General features: G+C 43.8%; 1 protein-coding gene across 9 annotated transcripts in view; it reads left to right on the forward strand.

The window, feature by feature from the left end:
• EXD3 (exonuclease 3'-5' domain containing 3) overlaps positions 1 to 27,788 on the forward strand; it is a 585,677-nt gene that overhangs the window by 217,669 nt on the left and 340,220 nt on the right. For all 9 annotated transcript variants that reach the window (XM_038374189.2, XM_038374190.2, XM_043498834.1 and 6 more), the window contains 2 exons: positions 3,854 to 3,927; positions 4,950 to 4,988. In XM_038374189.2, the coding sequence (XP_038230117.1) occupies positions 3,854 to 3,927; positions 4,950 to 4,988 (113 nt within the window). The remainder of the gene's footprint in view (positions 1 to 3,853; positions 3,928 to 4,949; positions 4,989 to 27,788) is intronic.

Genomic DNA, 27,788 nt, shown 5'->3' on the forward strand with positions numbered 1-27,788 from the left:
GCTTCTGTCTTCACCAAAAAGATTGTGGCTCACCAGATACTCAACACACTTAATATTAACAACAAGAGGGAAGGAACAAATTAAAGAATATTTAGATGTTAGATATATTCAAGTCGGCAAGGTCTGATCAAATTCATCCTAGAGTACTTAAGCTGAATCTGAATCTCAGAACCATTAGCAATTATTTTTGAGAACTCCTGGACAACAGGTATATGTCCCAGAGGACTGGAGAAGGGAAAACACAACACCTCTCTTTAAAAGGGGTAACAAACAGGACCCAGTGAATTATAGACCAGTCAGCCTAAAGTTGCTAGAACAAATTATCAATCAATCAATCAATTTGTAAGCACCTGGAGGATAATAGGGTTATAAGGAGTAGCCAGCATAATTTGTCAAGAAGAAATCATGCTAAACCAACCCAATTGCCTTCTTTGTCAGGGTTACTCGCTGTGTGTAACGGGGGAGCAGATGATGTGCTATATCTTGATTTTAGTAAGACTTCTGACAGAATCCCACATGACTAGGGCCCTACCAATTTCACGGCCATGAAATCTGGTCTCCCCTCATGAAATCTGGTGCTTTGTGTGCTTTTATCCTATATCAGCAGCCCTCAACCGGGGGTCCGCGAGCCTTTTCAGGGGGCCGCAGGGTCCAGTGGCTGAAACCTGGTGCCCTGAGCCCAGGGCACCTCCTATGGGGCTAAAGTCAGGAGCCCCGGCACCCCCTTGTGGGGCTGAAGCTGGGAGTGGTGCAAGGCTGAAGCTGTTCCCGCACCCACCAAAGCCAGGAGCAGTGTGGGGCTGAAACCGGTGCCCTTCTTCCCCTCCCCCAAGCCAGGAGTAGTGTGGGGCTGAAACTGGCAAGGCCCCCCTACACCCCAAAGCCAGGAGCGGTGCGGGGCTGAAGCCGGGAGCCGCAGCATCCCTCACTCCCTACTGAAGCTGGGAGCCACGTGGGACTGAAGCTCTAAGCCCTGGTGCTCCCCACAAGCAGAAGCTTTGAGCCCATGGGCAGAGCTAGCAGGGAACAAGGGTGCTGGCCCCCCAGATTGCACTGCCTTTCCCAGAGTGGGGCAGTCTGGGAGCTGTTCCATCCCCCTGCACGTTCTCCTCTCCCCCAGGCCTCCTCAGGCCCTGCCCTCTGGCCGGGTTGTAGGTGGGAAGCCAGAGCCAGGCAGAGCAGGGTAGCTGCTCCTCTGGCGGGTGGTGCCATGGAGTGGGCAGCCATGGCATTCCCCCATCTGCTGCTGGTGCCCGGGATTGCGGCTGCTCCTCAGCTTCCAGCCCTCTTTGACTGTTCACGCAACCGATAAGAGCTGCCTGGATGAGGGGACCCAGGTCGGGGGCCAGCAGAGCCCTTGGGGAGCCGCCACCACAGGGGGAGCCCTCCTGGCACACAGCCCCTAGCTCTCCTTCTCCCTGCAACCTAATCTACCCCCCTTGTCCATACGCAGCCCCAGCTACCCCTGCTCGTACATAGTCCCTAGCTACCCCCTGTCTGCACCCTGAGCTGCCCCCCTTTCCCCCTCCCTGCATCCTCAGCTATCCCCTCCCTACAACCTGATCTCTCCCCCTGCCCACACACAGCCCCTAGCTACCCCCTCCCTGCATCTTGAGAGGTTTTCAAAGTTTTTGAGCTGAGTAATATTTTTTGGTTGCAGGCCCCCCACAACCCAGACAGGTGGGTGGTCTGCTGCGGTGAGTCGGGGATGGAGGTGTTGCTCCTGCCCTGAACCCCGCTTTGTGGAGCTGGCCTGAGCCTCCCCAGTCCTTGCACCCCCCCAAATAGAAGTCAAACTGCCTATGCCCAAGGGTCATCCTCTTTGCCCAGAGCCCCGAGTCCCACCACCTCTGGGCCCTGGAGTTTTTATAGCATGTTGAAAAAGGTTGAGGACCCCTGCCCCGTGCTATACAGACTTCATTGGGAAGACCAGTGTTTCTGAAATTGGGGGTCTTGACCCAAAAGGGAGTTGCAAGCTTGGTCACAAGTTTATTTTAGGGGGTCACAGTATTTTCACCCTTACTTCTGTGCTGCCTTCATAGCTGGGAAGTTGGAGAGCAGCAGCTGCTGGCAGGGAGCCCAGCTCTGAAGGCAGCGCCCTGCCAGCAGCAGCGCAGAAGTAAGGGTGGCAACACCATACCATGCCATCCTTACTTCTGCACTGCTCTTGGCGGCTGCTCTGCCTTCAGAGCTGGGCTCCCTGCCAGCAGCTGCTGCTCTCCAGCTTCCCAGCACTGAAGGCAGCACTGCTGCCAGCAGTAGTGCAGAAGGGTAGCAGTACCGCAACCCTCCCCCCCACAATAACCTTGCGATCCCACCCCCCCAAACTCCTTTTTGGGCCAGGATCCCTACAATTACAACACCGTGACATTTCAGATTTCAGTAACTAATATCATGAAATTTATGATTTTGAAAATCCTATGACCAGGGGTGAAAGTAAGTCTAGGGACTTACCAGTACGGGGCTGGGCTGGCTGTGGCCCTCGGAAAGGGTGGGGCTGGCGGAGGTCAGAGCCAGCCCCGGCCCACCCTGTACTGGCAAGTGCCTCCTTCCCCCCTCCCTGGGGTAACAGCGGCAGCCAGGGCCTCTGGCAGCAGTTTAAAGGGCCCTGGGTGGTAGCGGTGGCTGGAGCTCTGGGCCCTTTAAATCATCCCCAGAGCCCCGCCATCACTTCCCCAGGACTCCGGCAGCAGGGCTCCGGGGACGGGGCTCCGGCCACCACTACCGCCTCGGGACCTTTTAAATCGTGGCTGCTGCTGCCCCAGGGCTCTGGCAGCAATTTAAAGGGCCGGGAGCTCCAGCTGCTGCTGGGAGCCGCAGGCCCTTTAAATTGCGCCTGGGGAAGCCGATCCACCCCGGTATGGTGCACCGGCTCTTGCTGGTATGCTGTCCTGGGGCGTACCGGCTTACTTTCACCTCTGAGTGCAGCCGAGTTCAAAACAGTGAGCAGAGTGGTCACAGTGGGCATTGTGGGATACTGGGTGAGGCCAGTTCTGGTGATATAATGAATGGCAGCATTTACGCTGACACTTTGTCGCTTTAACTTTGCTGCAAAAAGTTGAATGCCTCTTGTTGAAGTGATTTTATTTTTTCAGTAAAAACTGCCTTTTGTTGACAAAAATTGTGTAGTGTAGACAGTGCCCAAGTCAAATTTTCAAGGTGATTTATGACCTTAAATCTCATTGAAAGTCCATGGGATTTAGGTTCCTAAGTCATTTGGGCGCTTTTGAAAATGTACCCCTTGTCTTTACTCTTTTGTATTAGCTTGTTTTTGCTACTGGAACATCTTGGTGCATCAAATATGTGTGTAGTCTGTCTATTGAAAATCTATGACTTTCTGCTTGGGATGTTGGTAATTCTGTTTTCTTTGAATTTTGTTCTTTGAATCTGTGCTCCACAGCATTTAAATTCTTGTACATTTTCATCTATATTTGAATGTGTCCTGGATGTTTAGGATATATGTTATGTCCAGTGCATATATCGCTAAGGCTTAAATGATTTTTCTCACCACCCCCTCAAAAAAAAAAAAAAAAAAAAAAAGAAAGAGAGAGAAGAAGCAGCAGGAGCAGCAGAAAACTGCCTATTGTAGCACATGCCAAATTGCAAAATATATTTATGGGCTTGTTTACACTACAAATACTAATCTGGTTTTTAAACACAGTTAGCAGTTTTAATATAGGCAAGGCCAGGATGCTTTTGGCCCTCTTTGTTTCAGGGTTGGATAGCATCTTTCTGTGTTTGCATCATTTAAAGTGATATTTATATCAGGGGAGGAAAAAAGTACTGTCTAGACAGAAACGCTTCAAGGAAGTTCAGAAATTGTGTTGACTTAAAGGCCTTTCTTTCATTTCAGTTCTCTGTCCAAATGTCATAAATCAGCGACACCTAGGCTCTCTGAAATATCTCTTCTACAAGAGGTTTGTTGAGGTAAGTTTGTACAATGTGTGTATGGATTTATTTTTGTTGTGATTTGAACAATATACTAGAGATGCTGGAAATATGAGGTATGGTATGCAAGCAAAGTGTAGTCATGCTGTAGTGATACAGAAAGGCATTGAGACTCAGAAATCTCTGTTACGAGTGCTTGGACTGAGATATTATAGACTGATAAATCTAGTTCAGAATTATGGGTATATTTTATTATACTATTATATTTATGATAGGGACCATTCCTGCAAGTCACCAAATGCTGTCCACTCCCACTGACTTCAGTGGCAGTTGAGGATATTCAGTAAACAGCAAGAGTTGCTCTCCCAATCAACATTTTGGGTCTCGAGGACAGAGTTGATCCACTGTGTTTGGCAGTGTAGTCATCCTAAGTACATTAACAAAGACAAGGCTGGTGTTCAGGGGAAGGGTACCTTCCATTTGTCCTGTGCCAAGCTCATTAATTCCCTGAATAGAAGTACACTCATGTTTTAGAGAGCCACTTCTCCGTGTTACCAATGTGAACTTTTTTTCCAGTATTCAGTTGCTCAACAGCAGACTGAATAGGCCTGGAGGCTTCTCCTGTGTTTCTGGGAGATCGCATTGGGTGTGCTAAGAGCATCATGAAATTTAAGTATTCTGTTACATTGGACACTGTTGCTTTACTGAGTTCAGCAATGTCTCAATTTTCAGCAGTCCTACCTAGCTGTGCAGTTGGAAGTTATCTGTAGTTTCGCACCCACTACAAAGTAGGTCTGGTTGGATTATCTCTATTTCATAATGTATATGAGGAGCTGCACTATGATCTGGATAGAATTCTGTGGGACCTTCATATTGTAAGTGCAGATTGAGGTTTGGAGAATAGTCTTGTGCTGTACTCCAATATTTCTCTGAATTAGCTAATCTAAGCAATATTTTTCTAATGTGCTCTTCGTGATGATATATGAGAACCCAGAGATTTTTAGTGCATACCAGATGTTTTTAAAACATATTTTAGAGATTTTTTTTTTGTGTCTTTTCAGAAAACCATGACTCAGGAGAATTGGGCCGATCATGTTCAGGTGAGTGTGAAATGCTCCCTTGCCACTTTTTTAGGGTTTCTTTGTGTGGACCTCATTTTAAAACCATTTAAAAATATTCCACTCTGGTGTTAAAAGAATTTGCTATATGTTACACTATTACAGCTTTTTAGCTTTGTCAGAACTACCTACACACATGGCATAATTGTGTGTGTAGAGGGGTATGTATGTGTCTATGATTACAGCATTGGCTTTTAAAAACTTGCCATTTTTACCTAGGGTAAATAGGTAAGACTACTGTGGTCTTCTCTTGTGATTCTCTGTATTTACTGTAGGAAACACGTTAAACACTGCAAATACTGAGGTTATCTAGTTACAAATATTTATTAAATTATGTAAGAAAACTATCAAGGGCCACCAGTAAACAGTCAGAAAATCATCTTCTTTGTCCTGAGAATTTTCAGCAGGTTTACTATATAAATGTAAGGTATTTATGGTTTCTGGGTTTCATAGTACAGTAGATAGTAATGATTCATTAGCGTTGTTGTACCATTATATGGATTTGTTAGCACTGATACAAAACTAATTAACATTATTGAATATGGCTTCTCTTGGAGTGTAATCAGGAGAGTTCAGAGAGACATTTTGACATAATATTGTAATTAAATATATATGTAATAATGAAATGCTAGGAAATTCTGTGATGAAAAACCACTACTCGTGTGATTTCTGATGTCCATAAAACATCCCGAAAGAAGTACAACTTTGCATTCACTGCTCTCTCTTGTTCTCCAAGAGAAATCCTATAATCTCAATCTCTCTCTCTCTCTGTAAGAGTCCTGCTGTCATTAAGAAGCTGTGGCTGTGCTAGCTAGGGTTTCTCCTAAAAATCCCACCTAAATTATCAGCATTGTCCTACTGGGTGGTTCCAGAGGCAGATACTTATGGGTAAAAACAAGAAGAAGTCTGGTGGCACCTTAAAGACTATTTGGGCATAAGCTTCAGATGCATCTGAAGAAGTGGGTTTTTTACCCACAAAAGTTTATGCCCAAATAAATGTTAGTCTTTAAGGTGCCACCGGACTCCTTGTTGTTTTTGTGGATACAGACTAACACAGCTGCCCCCTGATACTTATGGGTGCAGACCTCAGGTAGCTAAAATACTTCTCTGATTTGGTTGGACAGTTGAAGGGAACAGGTTGCCAGCCACTTAACAGGCTGTTGGCATCAGTAGGATAGCTGTACGTTAAACATGAGAAGGAAAATGGTGAACTCTTTCCTTCCAGGGGTTGGCTCTTTTTGCTTATAGAGAAGCAGGAGAGGGGAGGATCCAGAGGGAGGGAGGAGGGGGGATATATAGTGCCTTTTGCCTTTTACACAGGGCTTTCTTCCGGATCAGAGACAGGACAAAGCAAACAGGTCAGCGTCCCGCCTTGTCAACTATTAAACATTGCCGCTGTGTCTAAGAATACCGGTGAAGACTATAGTCCATAGGCTTGAGAAGATCTTTTAGCATAACTAATGCCATCTCTACATAAGCACCGATACGGAAAATAATTAGCGAGTGCTTAGCACCCACTAGCAGCCAAGCTTCCTCCTCCCCCTAGTGCCTCCTGCAAACCGGTGGCCACTCTGATCAGCTCCTCCCCCTCCCTCCCAGTGCTTCCTGCATGCCACAGAACAGCTGTTCTGCAGTGTGCAGAAGGTGCTGGGAGGAGCCGGGATGGGGCATGTTTGGGGGAAGGGGCAAGAAGAGGTGAGGCAGAGCGGGGGTGGGGCCTGGGGGAAGGGGTGGGGTGGAGTGGGGTGGGGCCTGGGGTGGAGGGGGGACAGGAAAAGCTGGGGTGGGGGCTTGGTGGAAGTCGTGGAGTAGGGGCGGGCCTGGGGCAGAGGAGGGGTCGAGCACACCCGCTGTACAGAGAGGGAGTCAATGTCTATGCATCTCTAGGTCTGTAAGCAGATTATGAGGGGTCTAAAGATGTGGTAGATGGAAAGGAGTTGCTGGAGTTTCCCTGCCTCTGTCACCTCAAGCCTTGTCTACACTACACAGTTTTGTTGACAAAAGTCAGGTTTTGTTGACAAAACAGTGGAAGTCTATACACAACAATGCTCCCCCTGCTGATTTAACTCTCTTGCTATGCTGACATAATAAAACCACCTTGATGAGCAGCATAGAGCTTTTTGCGACAAAATTAGTGTGATGCAGTGTCATTGTAGACAATGTGCTTGCTTGTGTCATCTCAAGTGGCCTCCAGAAGGTGTTCCACAATGCCCATCATGACCACTCTTGTCAGCAGGTCCTACTCCGCTGCCCTGCAGCTAGGTACACAGGCATGCACCCCCTCCCTTTAAAACCCCAGGAATTTTTGAAATTCCTCTTCATGTTTGCTCGGGGTGGACAGCTCACATGCATCTTCCTGGCTGACCATGCCAGCTTTCCGCAGCAAATGCGATCCTGCCTGGAGTACACTGGTGTTGCTGGATCTGTTGGGTCTGTGGGAAGAAGAGACTATCTCTGATCCAGCTGTAGGAACTTGACACCTGTGAGCGGATTGCTCATGGCATGGCATGCAAGGGACATGCAGCAGTGCCATGCTAAGCTCAAGGAGTTGAGGCAGGTGTATCAGAAGGCAAGGGAGACCAACCGTCCCTCTGGCTTGGTGATGAAAACATGCTGCTTCTACAAGAAGCTGCATGCAATCCTTGGCAGTGATCCCACCTCCACCACCAAGAGCCCTGTGGATACTTTCTGAGGACTGGAGGCAGCGGCTAGCAGAGTCAACCCCTTGGACGAGGAGGTTGAGTTGGAGAAGGATGTGCAAAAAGCAACAGGCTCGTCTGGTGATGTGGCGAGCCAGGACCTCTTTTTAACTCCAGACTGGTCTAGCTAGTTCCAGCGGTCTGACTCTGACGTGTCTGAAGCAGGAGAGGGAGCTCTGGTAAGTACTCATTTTTCTTTGGTACTACACGATGACATGAAGTAGAGGAGTCCTTTATTTTGTTACATGGTGCATATGGGATTGAAATGAACAACACTAGATATTTCAGAGTAGCAGCCATGTTAGTCTGTATTCGCAAAAAAGAAAAGGAGTACTTGTGGCACCTTAGAGACTAACAAATTTATTAGAGCATTATGCTCTAATAAATTTGTTAGTCTCTAAGGTGCCACAAGTACTCCTTTTCTTTTTGCGAACACTAGATATTGTTTGCATCTGCTTTGCATTCTCCTGTGCAGCTACGCAGTGGAGGCCCTATGGAAAAGTTTGTTAATGCACACCGAGATCTCTTGGAAATTCTGCACAGAGATGTCTTGGAAACTTCCCTGCAGGTACTCTGCAATTCTCTGCCGAAGGTTCCTTGGCAGAGCTGCTGTGTTTCTTCCCCCATTGTAGGAAACTTTTCTGCGCCAATCAGCAATTACTTCTGCAGGAACCAAAGCAGCACACAGGTAAGCAGCATGCAGACTTGGTCTGAAGGTGCACGCATGCATGAGATGCACCATTGCATCTTGGATTACCCTCAGTAGTGTGATTTCAGCTTCGATCACCCCTGCCTGTGGAAAATGGTGTCACTATTCAGAATAGTGTCCCTAGGCGCTTGTACGGATCCCCTTCTGAAACCATCCAGACCCTTTGTCTCACCTTCTCTCCCTCGCAGCCGGGGAGGACTCACCATGTTTAGTTCTCTAGCTGTGCTTCATGCTTGCCAAGGGAAAATGAGACAGAAGTGTGTGTAACTTTTATGATTCAAGACTGAGTGCATATGCAATACTGACTCTGTGTATTGTTTCTTTTGCTTCTGCAGATGTGCCGTTGAGGGCCAGTTCCTTCACACCAGCGGAGTGCCTCTGTCAGATAAGGAGGCGAACGAGGAGGAGTAAGGAGGACATGTTTTGAGAAGTGCTGCAATTGTCTGATCAGGTTGATAGCAAGCACAGAGCATGGAGATAGACAATAAATGAAAAACTAGAAAGAGATAGCCAGAAGAGGAGACGGGGCAAAAGCAGATAATTGAGGGCCAGGAGCAGACAATACAGCTTATAGAGGATCAATCAGAGATGCTCAGGTCCCTGATTGTGCTGCAGTTGGAACACATGCATGCTCAACTCCCCTACAGCCCTTACAGAACTGCTTTCCATACCTTCCCCAAACTCCCCACACACATTCCTCACATGTTGCCGGCCCATCTCAGTATCCCTGGCACTCCACCCCAGGGACATTTGCCATAACGACAACTGGACTTACACACAGCTGTGAGATCCTCATTTCAGAGAGTGCTGCTCACTGTCATGTCCCTTGTAAGAAATGTTAATCTGTGTATTGCTGTTTAATAAAAATTAAGTCTTACAAAGACAGTGATTCTTTATTTTTGACCTACAAGGCGGTTTCAGCAGAAATTCATACTCAGTGGCAATCAGCACATTTTCAGACTACAATTAATGCTCAGGCAGGAATCATTACAAATGTCATTCAAGGTGGCAAGTAAACAGTGCCTGGCTGCATGCGTTACAGAAAGACACATTATTGTCAAAATGCTGCTTCAAAACTTCCCTGATTTGAATAGCCTTCCGTTTAGTCTCTCTATTAGCCCTGGTGTCTGGGTGCTTAAAATTAGCTGCCAGGTGAAACACATCAGTGTTCCATCCCTGTGGAAACTTTTCCCCCTTGACTTCACAAATATTATGCAGAGCACAGCTGGCTGCTATGACCATGGGAATATTTTCCTCATTGAGGTTTAACCTTCCAAAAAGGGAGCACCAGCAACCCTTTAATCTGCCAAATGCACATTCTGCAGTCATTCTGCACCTGCTGAGCCTGTTGCTGAAGTGCTCCTTGCTGCTGTCAAAATTTCTGGGTGCGAGGCTTGATGAGCCATGGGAATAAGGGGTAGGCTGGGTCTCCCAGGGTCACTATGGGCATTTCCACATCCCCTAGTGGAATCTTCTGGTCTGGAAAGAAAGTCCCTGCATGCAGCTTTCTGTATAGGCCGATGTTCCTGAAGATGCATGTGTCAAGCACCTTCCCTGACCACCCTGCATTGACGTCAGTGAAATGACCACGGTGATCCACCAGCGCCAGCAATATCATAGAGAGGTATCCCTTTCTGTTGATGTACTCTGTCACAACATAGCCTGGGGCCAAAATTGGGATATGCATTTCATCTATATCCTTGCCACAGTTAGGGAATCCCATTGCCACAAAGTCAACTGCTATTTCCTGCACATTGCCCAAAGTCACAGTCCTGTGCAGTAGAAGGCGATTAATGGCCATGCACACTTGCATCACCGCAACTGTCCACAGTGGACTTCCCAACTCCAATCTGATTCACAACTGACTGGTAGCAGTCTGGAGTTGCCAGCTTCCACACAAGTGATTGCCACTTGCTTTCCCTCACTAGAGCAGCTCTTATTTTGGTGTCCATGTGCTGCAGTGCAGAGGTGAGCTCCGCACACAGTTCAAGGAAGGTGGCTTTGTGCATACGAAAGTTCTGCAGCCATTGCTTGCCATCCCAGACCTGCATCACAATCCCACCACTCAGTGCTTGTTTTGAGAGCCCGATAGCGATGGTCCAATGTGTGTAGTTGCTTCGTGAATGCCAACGTCAATCTTGAATTCTTTCTTTCCATGGCACACAGAGGGTAGGCACCACAGATTCCTGTTCAGATTCACAGCTCATGAAATACTGCAGGATCAGCCATGTTGTGTTCATAATGCTTATCACAAGACTGGTGAACAGTGCAGGATCTGTGCTTTCAGTCAGAGATGGCAGGCACAAAGTTTACAGGTGTAGCTGAAATATGTCATGAAATGTAGTTGGAGGCCCTTTGAATTATGGGATGGAGAAAACTGCTTCATGAGATGGTGATCCCACCCCCATGATGCACTGCAATCCATTTTCAGAACTCCTAGTGGAAGGAAGTGACGATTTGAATAGTGGGATAGCTACCAACGGTGTGCTGCTCATTCTGTCGGTGCTAGAGCACCAACTGTGGACATGCTTCGCCAACACAAAGGGAGCGCTGTGTGAACATGCACAAGTGATGTAATTACAGCAGTTTATGATCGTCGACGTAACTTAGGTTGGCTTAACTCTATAGTGTAGACATGGCCTCAGTGACCTTATCTTGTAATGCCCTCGGTCAGCAAGGTATGTAAGCATGCACCTAATTTTAAACATGTGAGTGTTCCTGTCATAAATGTAAAGGGAAGGGTAACAACTTTCATGTATGCAGTAACATGAAATTCCTCCTGGCCAAAGGTACAAAATCACTTACCTAGAAGGGGTTAATCAGTTCTATTAATCTAGTTGGCACCTGACCAAAAAAACCAATAAAAAATACTTTCAAATCTGGGGGGAAAAAGGTTTTGTTTGTGTTTTTTTTGTTGTGTGCCCTCTCAAACAAACAAACAATCAAACAAAAAAAGGCAAAAAAAAACCATCTCCTAAAAAAATCCTAAAATAATATATCTAAAATTACAAAATTGTAAGTAATAGCAAGAAAATGCATTAAAGTATCTTTTGTTTTAGCTTGTAAATTTTCCGTATGCTAAAAAAAAGGTTTATTCCTGTTTTGTAACTTTAAAGATAAGCCTAAAAAAAATCCTCTGTGTGTTAAATCTGTTTATTACCCTATAAAATTACCTTCCATCCTAATTTACAAAAGTGCTTCTTTTACTTTTTTTTTTTTTTAATAAAAAAGTTCTTCTTTTAAAAACCTAATTGATTTTAGTGTCCTAAAAATAAAGGGTCTGGTCTGTACTTTTATTAAAGGCAATTGGTTAGTATATTATTCTCAAGCCTCCCCCAAAAAGGGGGCAAAGGGGCTTGGAAAAATATTTTAAAAAACCAGGAACTTCAAGTGGCCCTTTTCCCTAAATGTTGTCTAAATCACTTGGTGGTGGCAGCAATACTGTCCAAAAACAAAAACAGATGTGTGCCTTAACATTTTTTTAACCTAAGTTGGTAAAAATAAACATAGGGGGTCTTTCATGCGGGTCCCCAATCTGTACCCCAGAGTTCAAAGTAAAAAAAAAAACCCTTAACAATTCCCCTTTACTTCAATGGACCTACTCAGATGCTGAAAGTTAGACACATGCTCAAATACCTTGCCAAATCAGAGCCTGATGAAAGATTAGCAATGGGTGGGTAATCGTCATCTTTGCAAAAACCTCTGAATTCACGTTTGTATTTGAAATTGAGGTGTCTTCAGTGATACTTGATAAACCCAATATATTCATGTCTTTGTTTCCATTATCTAACATTGACATATAGAAAAAGGTTGGTATAAAATAACAAAATGTATCAGCCAGTTCATGGAGAATGAGTGCATTATATATACAGTCTCATTGAAGGATTGTACCTACTCCAGGAGCTGAGACTCCTACCAATACCATAGCAAATTCTGTCTTTGTATATCAAGAGTTAAATAAGACCTCACTAAATGATGAATGTAGCCTGGAGTTTCTTTGTATGTCTGTAAACTAGAGGATATGCAAACGCTGGACTGTCTGAATCTAGAAGGAAATGTGTGTATTGGTTTCTGCAGCCAAATTTATATCTTTCTGACAACTAAATAATAATCACAGCAGTTCTGCTTAACCGTGCCTGTTATCAGCCCTGACTCCTATGGTTATCAGTGATTACTGTCTTTGGCATCACATTAAAGAAACTAGAGTGTGTACCCGTAGTTCTGAAGGGAAACCTAAATAATCCCACTTGTAGATATGCTTCTGCTTCACAATGCCAACAAGGCGACTGCACTGGCCAAACTGGACAGTCTCTACGCAAAAGAATAAATGGACACAAATCAGACATCAAGAATTATAACATTCAAAAACCAGTCGGAGAACACTTCAGCCTCCCTGGACACTCTATTACAGACCTAAAAGTCACAATTATTCAACAAAAAACTTCAAAAACAGACTCCAGCGAGAAACAGAAGAACTGGAATTAATCTGCAAACTGGACACTGTTAAATTAGGCTTTAATAAAGACTGGGAATGGATGAGTCATTACACTAACTAAAAACTATTTCCCCGTCTTGTCAACTGTTTGAAACGGGCCATCCTGCTTATCACTACAAAAGTTTTTTTTCCTCCAGCTGATAATTGCCTTAATCAATTGGTCTTGTTAAGTGTTGGTATGGCAACCTCCATTTTTTCATGTTCTCTGAATATCTATCTAATCTATCTATCTATTTTCCTACTGTATTTTCCATTGCATGCATCTGATGAAGTGGGCTTTAGCCCACAAAAGCTTATGCTCAAATAAATTCTGGTAGTCTCTAAGGTGCCACAAGTACTCCTTGTTCTTTCTGCTGATACAGACTAACACGGCTACCACTCTGAAACCTGCACTAAAAAAGGAAAGGTCAAAGCAGCACTGTGCTCCATGCATGTTTCAGAAATCCTGTTTTCTGTATTGTTATTCTTAGGAGATTTTTCAGCACAAACTCAATAATTGTCACTGGCCCCTTCTAAACATTGGGGTTTTGACTAAATGCATTTTTTCACACAAAGTATCTGCTTTCCATGTGTGATACAGCAGGGCCAGAGAGCAGCAGGAGAGTGGTAGATGGGAGGTATATAAACCCTAGGATGATCAAGGCCTTATTCCCTGTAGACTAGGGAAAGGTTACTATAGAGTAATTGGAGCCAATTAAGGCCCCGCCCAAGACCTAATAAGAAAAACCCTGCTTCAGTCAGACAGAGTGGGAAGGAGAGCTGACTAAATTGCTATTAACCAGAGTACCAGGAGAAGGGAAACCCTGCCCAAGCAGGGCAGAGGGACTCCTCCAGCACAGAGGACTGAGGGAAACCCTACCCAAGGGGAGAGAGGATAAGCAGCCCGCAAAGCTGAAGGGGCTGGCACCAGGATAGGAGAGTGGACCTGGGCCCCTTCCCTGCTCCCCTCTCTCTCCCACCGGGAGAGAGTCCACAATGCCCAAGAATAGGGGCAAGGGGCAGCGCCCTGACCTACCACACCAAGAAAAGTACGGGACCCACCAAAGTAGCATCGGCCATTTGCCACTCAAGGAAAATTTTGACTTTTTGTTGAAAAACAACATGCACATACTGAAAATGTATATTTGAGAGTGCTGCTGTAGTGCTACATGGGAGATGTAGTTCAGATGCCTCCTCTGCAGGTGTCAGGCTCCACAACCTGATTATATCTCTCATGATGCACTGAACAGCGCAGCAAGGGGGAGACTTTGCATAACAGGCGACACAGTCCAGACAAAGAGCCTACAGGAGAATTAGGGCATGAGGCATCTAGACTATGGCTCCCAAGAGGTACCATAGCCATATTTCTGAATTAAAATTTTCAGGTGAAAATTTTCAATTGTCAACCAAAAATTTTTGCATTTTGATTTTTCGCTGAGAAGCTGAAAGTTTCCATGGGGTTAAAATCCATTTTTTGAGCAGATCGATGCAACAGCCATGATCTAAACTGAGAGTCAGAACCTTGGAGCTCCCTGTCCTCATGGTGCTGGCAATATATCACATTTGTGTGGCCAGGTGACTTAACGTTTCCATGCTGAGTAGTTGAATTAGGTTTATGTTCAGCCAGAAAGGCACGATAGAGCTTTGTGTATCTGCCTGCTGGTTGAATCAAATATGTGACATTTGCAGCCTCTACTGAAGGCAGGAAACATGTGGTTAATTGGGAAGGGCAGATACATCCTCCTTTACCTTCCCTGGGTGTAGATGCCTGGAGAGTGCAGGGAGGGGAAGAAGTGCTGCTTTTGGTCAAGAGGAATGCCAGCTGCATTGCTGTGCGTCAGCTTGCCTTACTGCTTCACAAGTAGTATGACGGGTTTCAGAGTAGCAGCCGTGTTCGTCTGTATTCGCCAAAAGAAAAGGAGTACTTGTGGCATCTTAGAGATTAACAAATTTATATTATATATATAAATAAATGTTAGTCTCTAAGGTGCCCACAAGAACTCCTTTTCTTTTTACAAATAGCATGGAAAAGGACAGGAGAGAAAAATTGTTTGTATCTTTACAAATAGATGGTAAGGTGTGCTTTGATGGTGGATAGGCAGGAAAAAAACAGAACAAAATCCAGTTGCCTGGGTTATTGTCCCCAATCCCCTTCTGAAATAGAGCCAGATTGAAGGCTGGTTGGTTTTTCTTCCCTTTGGCTTAAGGAAGGATACACACGGCATGATTAACAGTTTTTTAAAAAATCACTTTGATCAAATGTGTATGACAGAGGGAATCAGATTTCTTTTGGTCCAATCCTCTAATTTATCCTCTAATTTTGGTGGATGATAGGTGAGCTAGAGCCATGGACTCTGATGTTTCCCACCCAAGGGGAGTGTCTCAGAAGCATGCTATGGAAAATTACTTTGCTGAGGTCTGAAAACATGGACTATATTTTTCAGCCATTTTACCAACTTTAAAAAGTGAACACATTAAAAACCTATTAAAATATTGTATAAACTGAAGGCATAATAGAAGGCTGTGTGGTAAAGGACACTTTCACTTATTAGGGATGAGTACTTCATTGTGCCACTCATGAATTATGAAAGGTCATGGGTGACTTACAGAAATATGCTTGATATCACACTCTCCCAGTCTCATGAAGATTCATTATACTTGGAGTGCTAACAATAACTAATTAAGCTTGACTAGGTATTTCTCTTGTGTTCAGGGACCTATAACTTGGGATAGCTCAGTGGTTTGAGCATTGGCCTGCTAAACCCAGGATTGTGAGTTCAATCCTTGAGGGAGCCATTTAGAGATCGGGGCAAAAAAAATTGGGGATTGTGCCTGCTTTGAGCAGGAGGTTGGACTAGATGATCTCCTGAGGTCCCTTCCAACTCAGATATTCTATGATTCTATGAACTTTTCACACCATTTCCTTCCATTGAATTAACTAGAACTGTGCCCATTTATACTAGCTGTGGATGAGATGTTTGAGGCTTGGCTCTGCCCACCGCTCAATATTTTTGTTATGTGAAAGTTTGACTAAGAAAGTTGAGCTGTTTTAAGTCTGTGGAAAATGAAGGGGGAAGAAAATAAAAGCTGTCTCCCATCAAAACCACAAAACCCTGTGTTTTGGTTTTTTTTTTTTTTTTTTTTTTTTGCTGTTCTAGTACGTAAGCCAGTGGGTATAGAGAGGGAAGCTTGGCTGGGGACATAGTTCTAGTGTCTTTAGGCATTCCAGCAAACAGTAGCTTGGGTTTGGCAGGATTGTGAGCTCCATAGAAGAGCTGTTCAGTGTGACTGTTTACGATGTGCATTGAATTGTTCCAGAGACTATAAGACTATGTGTGTGTGTATATATAGATATGTGTAAAAGTATGTCATTTGCCCATTGATGAAATCTCTTCACCTGTGGGATAGAATGGTGTAACTTTATAACATTACACAGCAAGCAACACTGCCTCTAACTAACAATAGTGTTGGATGCAGTTGAAACTAGTTAGTGCATTTAATGTTGGCAGAATATAATTGTCCAGTGGAATATAGCCAGGCTGTCAAGGTTGCAGATAGTGCCCTGGCATGTTTTATGACCGCAGGTTATCAGGACCTTTTTACATTGTCCGAAAGATGTCCTGCACTAATTGCTGAAGAGATGTCTTCATGGGAAAGGACATTCCCTCGTTTCTCAAAACTGAAACATCTGCAAAATTAATATGCAGACCATGAGCTGACATTTCTAAATTATTTCATTGATTTATTAGGCACCCATTGTGAAGCTGTAGTTCATCATCCTTTCCTGTTTTAGGTTAGCTAATGTTTGGCAGCATTGTGTACTTTTAAGTTGGTAGGCACTGCTGTACTTCCTAGAGTACCTACAAGAGTACATTTGTTCAGACCTCTGAATTGCAGACTACCCTAGTGTTATAGTAATGCACACTGGACTCTGGAGCCAGCTGTTAGCTAGGTTCAGCTCTGGAAGAAGCTGCATCTAATCAGGTCTTCTTTCCCAGCTGTGACAATGAGATTATTTATTTATTTATTTAAAATGTCTGACCATGAAAATCGAACATGCTGAGCTCATAAGTTGTTCTCTGAGGGCCCTGGGGTCAGATGCTAGGATTTGCTGCAATTATATAACTCTATTCCCACAGGTTTCAGAGTAGCAGCCGTGTTAGTCTGTATTCGCAAAAAGAAAAGGAGTACTTGTGGCACCTTAGAGACTAACAAATTTATTAGAGCATAAACTTTCGTGAGCTACAGCTCACTTCATCGGATGCATTTGGTGGAAAAAACAGAGGGGAGTTTGTTAGTCTCTAAGGTGCCACAAGTACTCCTTTTCTATTCCCACAAAAATTCTAGGCTTGTTACTAATGTGACTTTACAGTATAAGGTAACCACAAAATGTAAAACAAAACAAAACAGAACCAAAAAAACTAATCAGATCACCAAGATCTAGACCATATGAAATGCTATTCCAATAGAAGTCCAATAGACAATGAGATAACATGCAGAGATAGGCATGGACCGTGTACCCTCCTTTATCTAAAACACACTTCAATGATTGTCAGAATTTGAGACCACAGGCTTAAATTTTCTTAGACTCTAACATTTCTTAGACTCTAATTATTTAGCTAACTGTTTGTCTTTCAAACATCAATAATATCCTATATTTACAGCTCCAAAGCTCCCAAAGTCCTTTAGCTAAAGATCCGTTAAGCCATTTTAATCCCAAAGGATCTTCATCCTCCATTGAAATGTAGCTGTCCCTGGAGTTAAAATGCAACAGCCAGTCTGCTCCAGGACAACAACCCACAGTGGTTTCAGGATATGAAGTGAAGAAGAATCCTGTTGAAACTCTGAGGGGAATTGAAATAGGCAGAAAGTTATTACTTAAGTTGTTTGGCCATGATAACAGGCTAATACTACTACTACTACTACTTGTCGGATCTTTAATGAGCACAAGAGGTCACAGGCTTAGTTTATAAACATGCTCCATTTGGGCTTCTGACTTCTGTCAGCCATTTTAGTTGATCTGAATTCCCTCTGATGTACTGCAAAGAACTGAGGATCTACAAGGCATTAAACAAACTACAGTGTCATTCCGAAAGCTTATGCTCAAATAAATTTATTAGTCTCTAAGGTGCCACAAGTACTCCTTTTCTTTTTTGAGCATACAGACTAACACGACTTCTGCTCTGAAACCTATTCAAGGAATAGTTACCAACTGATATATCAATGTCTTTCTGTACCTGTCTGTCTAGCGAATCTATTTTTACTCTATATTTGAGTGAACTATTTACCTAGAGATATGGTAGATTCTCCATCACTTGAAGATGGTGTCTTCCTGAAAGGTAGATTAGATCATCAGAATGGTCTCTTGTGACCTTAAAATAAATGGGGTAGATCCTCCACTGGTGTAAATTGTCATAGTTCCACCAGAGGAACGGTGACAGTTTACACCAGCTGTAGATCTGCACTTAGGAATCTATGTAGCTGTGACTATAGTGTGTCTATGTATATGTGACAGCTGTCAGTCACCTTTGACTCCTTGCATACACTCTGCCTGTTAATCCATCTGCACCAGAGCTGCTTCTAACATTCCAAAACTTGAAGCAGCTTCTAAACAGCTGCCATTTTTACAAAACGTGAAAAAGGGGGTTTTCTTTCTCATTCTCCCCTGGCTTGGGGAGTTGCAGAACGAGCAATATTCAATCCTGGATCCGTGACAGATTTAAAGTCCAAAATCTCATGAACCTAGGAATGAGGTCATTGCTCTATACCAGTTGAGAGCTGGCAATGTCTCCCCTCTCCCAGGGGCTGTGTTTCAAATTTTCCCTCACTGTTGCTACTACTCCTTTCATCATTCTGCTTCCTGCCTTTCATGTTTGTCTTGTGACACTATCATGAACTGACCAGAAGTCCAGTAGTGGAGGAAGTGTGGAAGAAGTAACAATCATGAAGATCTCTCCGCTTTTGTTTGTTGCCTCTCGTGTATACACTACTTAGTATCTCAGAACTTTGGAGAGAGTGTGTAGTTTTTAGATAGGTTCGTTATGAAATATGAAGGCTCTCACAGGAGTTATGGGAATGGAAGTAGCTGAAACATTGGTATTATAGAGATTTCAGAAATAGTTTTTGTTTAATTTTTCCAATTAAATTTGGTGAGTAGTTTAATTTCTTTATTTATAGCTGATATAACATCATGGACATTGAAAACTGACGCAATTTGCTGAAAACAGTACCTGGGTCTGCCCCAGAAAGCTGGTCTATCTGCATTTACTGGGGGATCAAGCACCACTTAATCTTTAATTACATTCTGCTTTCTATACTGACCGCAGTAAAATGTGCATCCATATTAATAATGTTAGTGTTATTGGTCTAAAGGAAATTGGGCCTTCTTATTCAACAAACCTGAAGCTGTTTGGGGGGAAATACATGGGGAAAGTTGGACAAATGGCATGTTCTGCCACCCCCCGCCCAAAAGACCTGGCAAAACATGATTTGTGTTACCAAGTGTAAATACCAGAACATACCTGCTTGATGGGGGATTATAATGTCCTAATTATAATGGTTTGTATGTTTGACGACAGACTAGCTATTTGCAGAGCAGTCAGTTGTCCTGAGGCACAAGAGCTAATGACTTGACGTGAGGCTGGGGTAATGGAGCAGGAACCATGGAACGTTTTAAAGGGAAAGTGACCGACATTTTCCAACCGAGTGCCAGACGGGTTGCGACTGGGAGTAGGGTGATTCTCAAAGGGTCTGAGCAGCTCCAGGCTGGGAGCTGCAGCTGCACGGTAGCTTTGAAAATCAACCTCTTCTATTTAGCTGGGTTTCAGTGTGAGTCAGGCTCCAACTGCATTCTAGGGGGTAGTGATACCTACTTCCCTACGCCTCAGCTTTGAAAACATTGACCAAAGCTCCTTAATTCATGCATCCATGAGCACGCGGGAGTGAGAGGAGAGCTGGGGAGAATGTACAGCAAAGAAAAATCTCTTTACACTGTTTCAAAATGATTTTGATGAGGCAACACCAGCTTTCTAACCCTAAACCCCCCAACCCAATGGTGCTAGATTGCTGCTAAACAGTGTGTACAACTTTTGGTCACTAATAAGCATGTGTTTGAAAGCACAGCTTCACCAGAAAGCGATTTTGTATTGAATAAAGAAAAAGGTAATTGGCTTATGGCTACAGGTTCAGTAGGGTCAGTATTAGATTAACAAATGCAACCGTCAGCAAGCTGTTAAACTCTATAGCAGGGACACATAGGAACTTGTTAGCTAGCCAAATATAAGGAGCTCAATTGCTGTGAATATTACAATACAAGGTGCAAAGCACCCCAAGACTTTCAGGGTGATATGAAGCACACTGAGGACCAAGGGCCATTAAAGCCAAATGGAGGATCTCATGAATGTATTTGTTTCCGCAGTGCTTGTCACCGCCTTCTAACAGCAATGGCTAGAGGAATGTCAGTTACAGTTATAATCAAAAAGATGATTCTCAGAAGTGCTTCCAGTTCCACGCGCAGGGCCAAGTAGGCAGGCAGAGCTTCAGAGTCTCAATGTGTGGATGAGATGATGGTGGAGAGAGTAGGGGTTTAGATTTATTAAGAACTGGGGAAACTTTTGGGATGCAGGAGCCTATAGAGGAAGGATGGGCTCCACCTAACCCAAAGTGGATCCAGGCTGCTGTTGGCACTTCACATTACGAAGGTTGCAGAGCAGTTTTTAAACTAAGAGATGGGGAGGGGAAGCCGATTGCTGCAGAGGCATACATGGATCGGACAGAGACTTCTCTTAGAGGAGAGTCTATTGATAGAAAGAAAAGGAGGACTTGTGGCACCTTAGAGACTAACAAATTTATTTGAGCATAAGCATATCTGAGCATAAGCATCCGATGAAGTGAGCTGTAGCTCATGAAAGCTTATGCTCAAATAAATTTGTTAGTCTCTAAGGTGCCACAAGTACTCCTGTTCTTTTTGCGAATACAGACTAACACGGCTGCTACTCTGAAACCTGTCTATTGATAGATAGAGGTTTTAATCAGGAGGAGAGGATGGAAAAGGATAAAGTATGGGCCAGGTCAGACGAGAAACATTCACATAAAGAATCTGACACATCAGAAAAGGGCAGACAAATAAACAGTGACAAGTTTTTAAAATGCTTGTATACAAATGCTAGAAGTCTAAATAATAAGATGTGTGAACTAGAGTGCCTCGTGTTAAAGGAGGATATTGATATGATAGGCGTTACAGAAACCTGGTGGAGTGAGGACAATCAATGAGACACAATCATTCTGGGTTAACAAATATATCGGAAGGACAGAACAGGTTGTGCGGGGAGTGGGATGGGAGGAGTGGCACTATATGTGAAAGAATATGTAGAATCAAATGAAATAAAATTCTAAAATGAATCCACATGTTTCATAGAATCTCTATGGATAGTAATTCCAGGCTCTAATAAGAATATAACAGTAGGGATCTATCATCGACCACCTGACCAGGACAGCGAAGTGATGATGAAATGCTAAGAGAGATTAGAGAGGCTATCAAAATAAAGAACTCAATAATAGTGGGGGATTTCAATTATCCCCATATTGACTGGGTACATATCACCTCAGGACGAAATGCAGAGACAAAATTTCTCGATACTTTAAATGACTGCTTCTTGGAGCAGCTGGTACAGGAACCCACAAGGGGAGAGGCAACTCTTGATCTAGTCCTGAGTGGAGAGAACTATAACAGGATCGCTTGGAAATAGTGACCATAATATTATAACATTTAACATTCCTGTGATGGGAAGAGCACCTCAACAGCCCAACACTGTGGCATTTAATTTTGGAAAGGGGAACTATGCAAAAATGAGGACATTAGTTAAACAGAAATTAAAAGGTACGGTGACTAGAGTGAAATCACTGCAAGCTGCATGGACACTTTTCAAAGACCCCATAATAAAGGCTCAACTTAAATGTATACCCCAAATTAAAAAACACAGTAAAAGAACTAAAAAAGAGCCACCGTGGCTTGACAACTATGTAAAAGAAGCAGTGGAGATAAAAAGGCATCTTTTAAAAAGTGGAAGTCAAATCCTAGTGAGGTAAGTAGAAAGGAGCATAAACACTGCCAAATTAAATGTAAAAATGTAATAAGAAGAGCCAAAAAGGAGTTTGAAGAACAGCTAGCTAAAAACTCAAAAGGTAATAACAAAATATTTTTAAAGTACATTAGAAGCAGGAAGCCTGCTAAACCACCAGTGGGGCCCCTGGACGATCAAGATACAAAAGGAGCACTTAAAGATGTTAAAGTCATTGCAGAGGAGCTAAATGAATTCTTTGCTTCAGTCTTCATGGCTGAGGATGTTAGGGAGATTCCCAAACCTGAGCTGACTTTTGTAGGTGACAAATCTGAGGAATTCTCACAGATTGAAGTGTCACTAGAGGAGGTTTTGGAATTAATTGAGAAACTTAACAGTAACAAGTCACCGGGATCAGATGGCATTCACCCAAGAGTTCTGAAAGAACTCAAATGTGAAATTGTGGAACTATTAACTATGGTTTGTAACCTGACCTTTAAATCAGCTACTGTACCCAATGACTGGAAGATAGCTAATGTAACGCCAATATTTAAGAAGGGCTCTAGAGGTGATCCTGGCAGTTACAGACCAGTAAGTCTAACATCAGTACCGGGCAAATTAGTTGAAACAATAGTAAAGGCTAAAATTGTCAGACACATAGAAGAACATTTGCACAAAACTCAACATGGTTTCTGTAAAGGGAGATCATGTCTTACTAATCTATTAGAGTTCTTTAAGGGGATCAACAAACGTGGACAAGGGGGATCCAGTGAACATAGTGTACTAGGATTTCCAGAAAGCCTTTGACAAGGTCCCTCACCAAAGGCTCTTACGTAAATTAAGCTGTCATGGGATAAGAAGGAAGATCCTTTCATGGATTGATGATTGATTAAAAGACAGGGAACAAAGGGTAGGAATAAATGGTAAATGCAGTCAAAAAAGCAAACGGGATGTTAGGAATCATTTGAAAAGGGATAGAGAATAAGACAGAGAATATCTTATTGCCCTTGCATACAGATGTGGTTCCCTCATCTCAAAAAAGATATACTGGCATTAGAAAAGGTTCAGAAAAGGGCAACGAAAATGATTAGGGGTTTGAAATGGGTCCCATATGAGGAGAGATTAAACAGGCTAGGACTTTTCAGCTTGGAAAAGAGGAGACTAAGGGGGGGGATATGATAGAGGTCTATAAAATCATGAGTGGTGTGGAGAAAGTGAATAAGGAAAACTTATTTACTTGTTCCCATAATCTAAGAACGAGGGGTCACCCAATGAAATTAATGGGCAGCAGGTTTAAAACAAATAAAAGGAAGTTCTTCACTCAGTGCACAGTCAACTTGTGGAACTCCTTGCCTGAGGAGGTTGTGAAGGCTAGGACTATAACAGGTTTTAAAAGAGAACTGGATACATTCGTGGAGGTTAAGTCCATAAATGGCTATTCGCCAGGATGGGTAAGGAATGGTGTCCCTAGTCTCTGTTTGTCAGAGGGTGGAGATGGATGGTAGGAGAGAGATCACTAGATCATTACCTGTTAGGTTCACTCCCTCTGGGGCATCTGGCATTGGCCACTGTCAGTAGACAGGACACTGGGCTGGATGGACCTTTGGTCTGACCCAGTCTGGCAGTTCTTATGTTCTTATGAAAATTACTAGGCAAAAAAACCTAATAATCCCCCATTTTTGGAGTATAAGACTCTGCATTCTAAATAGTAACCTGTACGACACATCTAAACGGGACTCCACCAAACCCATGAAAACACAGCAGTCCACCGGATGACTGAAAAACCCAAGTCTTTGTCTCCCATTGCACTAAGACAATGGGAGTCTAGGAGCCACAGTGGTACCAGACTCCCCAAAGGAGGCAGGGAGATGCACACCAGAGGTGAGGGGCCATGGGGCTGCCCACTCTTCCATACTGGCTAATGCCGAGGAAAAAGGAAGTGCTTGCTGTACTATAAAAAGGTGTAGCAGGGGCTGCTGAAGCCTATGATTTCCCCAGAGCTCTGGGGGCACCCTGTGGATATCTTAACCTACCCCCCAGTTTGGGGAGGGTCTTGATGCTACAATCTAGGCCTTTATAACTGTATTATATGTGCCCAGAAGAGGCACTCAGATATCAGAGCTACATTTGCTCAATGTTATCAACATTTTACATACACACTGACACACACACACACACACACACATACACATCGCTCTCCCCTGCATTCTGTTTCCTCCAGCAGTAAAACAATCCAGTCATCCAATAATCATCCTGGAGTATTTCATAGCCCTGTAATGGATCACTACCTATCTGAGTGCTTCTGCAAGAAATACACTGGATTGTGAAGGGACTGTGCAAATCTTATGCATTTCACAGAGGAGTTTGGGCTATTTTCAGTTGATAGCTTGGCTCTATTATACTTTTAGGCAAGATTACTTCACCAGTTTGGTGCCCAGAAGAGAACCACATAAACAGAAGATTGTTTAGAAGCAAAAAACAAAACAAAACAAAAACCAGAAAACTAATCTTTGCTTGTTTGCTCTGAAAGAATGTGTGTCTCTGAGGAATGTTGTAATTATGGATTTAGGAAATCAGTCCAATTTGCTAGGGTGTGAATTTCAGAGTTAATTCAGTCTGCCCTCTCAAGCATTCCTTCAACAGAACAAAAAGCACCAGGAGTTTAAATGCACCAAGAGAGATTAAAGAAAAAAATCCACAAACATACTTCTTGTAGCTCTGGCTTGCTGACATGTGAGCTCCTTGGCTGGAGAAATAAAAATGAGAAGTTATAAGCCAAGTCTTGGTCATTAATATAGGGTTCTATTTTTCATAGCCTGCCAGTGAGGGAGTCAGTGCTATTGGGCAAGTATTTTCCTCTTCATTATTTTATTTAAGCGTTTTGAAGAATTTTCAGAATAGAAGTTTCATTCAGTGGGAATCTCATATTAGCATATTATTGAAAAGGAAAACATCTATAGCCAAGTCTCGAAATAACATGAAGCAAGAAAGAGGAACCAGAGTGATAATAGGAAACAAACATGCTGCCTAATACATGTGTGAATTTAAGAACACCTGTTCTGTCGTCCATATTCCACATTCTTTCATCAGGAAAAAAAGATAGGTCTTGCTAGGTGAAACTTCCATCAGTAGGGGCTGGACCACACCCCATACACACAGCTCATGTCCATGGGCATGGAGAATGTGGATTGAAGACACAATAGAGCCCTAAAGAATTACGCAAATAGCGTATACTATACACTACCAAAAATGACCCAAAGCAGAACCTTGCAATGATTGAGCTTGAACTCTCAGAGGCCAGTTGAAGTAAGGGGCAGCCAGTGAAGAAGACTGAATAAATCACAGAACCATAGAAGATTAGGGTTGGGAGAGACCTCAGGAGGTCATCTAGTCCAACCCCCTGCTCAAATCAGGACCAACCCCAACTAAATCATCCCAGCCAGGGCTTTGTCAAGATGGGCCTTAAAAACCTCTAAGGATGGAGATTCCATCACCTCCCTTGGAAACCCATTGCAGTGCTTCACCATCCTCCTAGTGAAATAGTTTTTCCTAATATCCATCCTAGACTTCCCACACTGCAACTTGAGACCATTGCTCCTTGTTCTGTCATCTGCCACCCCTGAGAACAGCTGAGTTTCATCCTCTTTGGAACCCTGCTTCAGGTAGTTGAAGGCTGCTATCAGATCCCCCCTCACTCTTCTTTTCTGCAGACTACATAAGTCCAGTTCCCTCCACTTCTCCTCATAAGTCATGTGCCCCAGCCCCCTAATAATTTCCGTTGCCCTCTGCTGGACTCTTTCCAGTTTGTCCACATCCTTTCCGTAGTAGGGGCCCCCAAACTGGAGACAATACTCTAGATGTGGCCTCACCAGTTCCAAACAGAGGGGAATAATCATTTCCCTTGATCTGCTGGCAGTGCTCCTACTAATGCAGCTCAATATGCTGTTAGCCTTCTTGGCAACAAGGGCACGCTTTTGACTCATATCTAGATTCTCGTCCACTGTAACCCCTAGGTCCTTTTCTGCAGAAGTGCCACTTAGCCAGTCGGTCCCCAGCCTGTAGCAGTGCATGGGATTCTTCTGTCTTAAGTGCAGGACTCTGCACTTGACCTTGTTGAACCTCATCGGATTTCTTTTGGCCCAAATTTGTCTAGGTCACGCTGGACCCTATCCCTACCCTTCATAGTATCTACCTCTGCCCCCAGCTTAGTGTCATCCGTGAACTTGCTGAGGGTTCAATCCATCCCATCATCCAGATCATTAATGAAGATGTTGAACAAAACTGGTCCCAGGACTGGCCCCTGGGGCACTCCGCTTGATACTGGCTACCAACTAGACATCGAGCTGTTGATCACTACCCGTTGAGCCCGACGATCTAGCCAGTTATTTATCCACCTTATAATCCATTCATCCAATCCATACTTCTTTAACTTGCTGGCAAGAATACTGTGGGAGACCTTTTCTAAAGTCAAGATATATCACGTCCACCGCTTTCCCCATATCCACAGAATCTGTTATTTCATCATAGAAGGCAATCAGGTTGGTCAGGCATGACTTCCCTTGGTGAATCCATGTTGAATGTTCCTGATCACCGTCCTCTCCTCCAAGTACTTCAAAATGGTTTCCTTGAGGACCTGCTCCATGATTTTTCCAGGGACTGAGGTGAGGCTGACCTGTCATAGTTCCCTGGATTCTCTTTTTTCTCTTTTTTAAGGGTGGACACTATGCCTTTTTCCCATCTTCCAGGACCTCCCCCAATCACCATGAGTTTTCAAAGATAATGGCCAATGGCTCTGCAATCACATCAGCCAGCTCCCTCAGCACCCTTGGATGCATTGCATCCGGCCCAAAGAATTTGTGCATGTCCAGCTTTTCTAAATAGTCTTTAACCTGTTCTTTCACCACTGAGGGCTGCTCACCTCCTCCCCATACTGTGCTGCCCAGTGCAGCAGGCTGGGAGCTGACCTTGTCTGTGAAGACCGAGGCAAAAAAAGCATTGAGTACTTCAGCTTTTTCCACATCATCTGCCACTATGTTGCCTCCCTCATTCAGTAAGGGTCCCACGCTTTCCCTGACCACCTTCTTGTTGCTAACATACCTGTAAAAAGAAAAGGAGTACTTGTGGCACCTTAGAGACTAACAAATTTATTAGAGCATAAGCTTTCGTGAGCTACAGCTTACTTCATCGGATGAGCTGTAGCTCACGAAAGCTTATGCTCTAATAAATTTGTTAGTCTCTAAGGTGCCACAAGTACTCCTTTTCTTTTTGCGAATACAGACTAACACAGCTGCTACTCTGAAACCTAACATACCTGTAGAAACCCTTCTTGTTACCCTTCGCATCCCTTGCTAGCTGCAACTCCAATTGTGCTTTGGTCTTCCTGATTACATCCCTGCATGCTCAAGCAATATTTTTATACTCCTCCCTAGTCATCTGTGTCCACTTCTTGTAAGCTTCCTTTTTGTGTTTAAGCTCACCGAAGATTTCTCTGTTAAGCCAAGCTGGTCTCCTGCCATATTTGCTATTCTTTCTGCACATCAGAATGGTTTGTTCTTGCGCCCTCAATAAGGCTTCTTTAAAATATAGCCTCCTCCTGGAGTCTCCTGGACTCCTTTCCTCCTCATATGAGCCTCCCAGGGGATCCTGTCCATCAGTTGCCTGAGGGAATCAAAGCCTACTTTTCTGAAGTCCAGGGTCAATATTCTGCTGCTCTCCTTTCTTCCTTTTGTCAGTGTACTGAACATGACCATCTCAAGGTCACTGCTGCCCAGGTTGCCACTCACTTCTACGTCCCCTTCCAATTCTTCCCTGTTTGTGAGCAGCAGATCAAGAGGAGCATGG

Source organism: Dermochelys coriacea, chromosome 16 (assembly GCF_009764565.3).
Source record: "Dermochelys coriacea isolate rDerCor1 chromosome 16, rDerCor1.pri.v4, whole genome shotgun sequence".
NCBI classification, from domain to species: Eukaryota; Metazoa; Chordata; order Testudines; family Dermochelyidae; genus Dermochelys; species Dermochelys coriacea.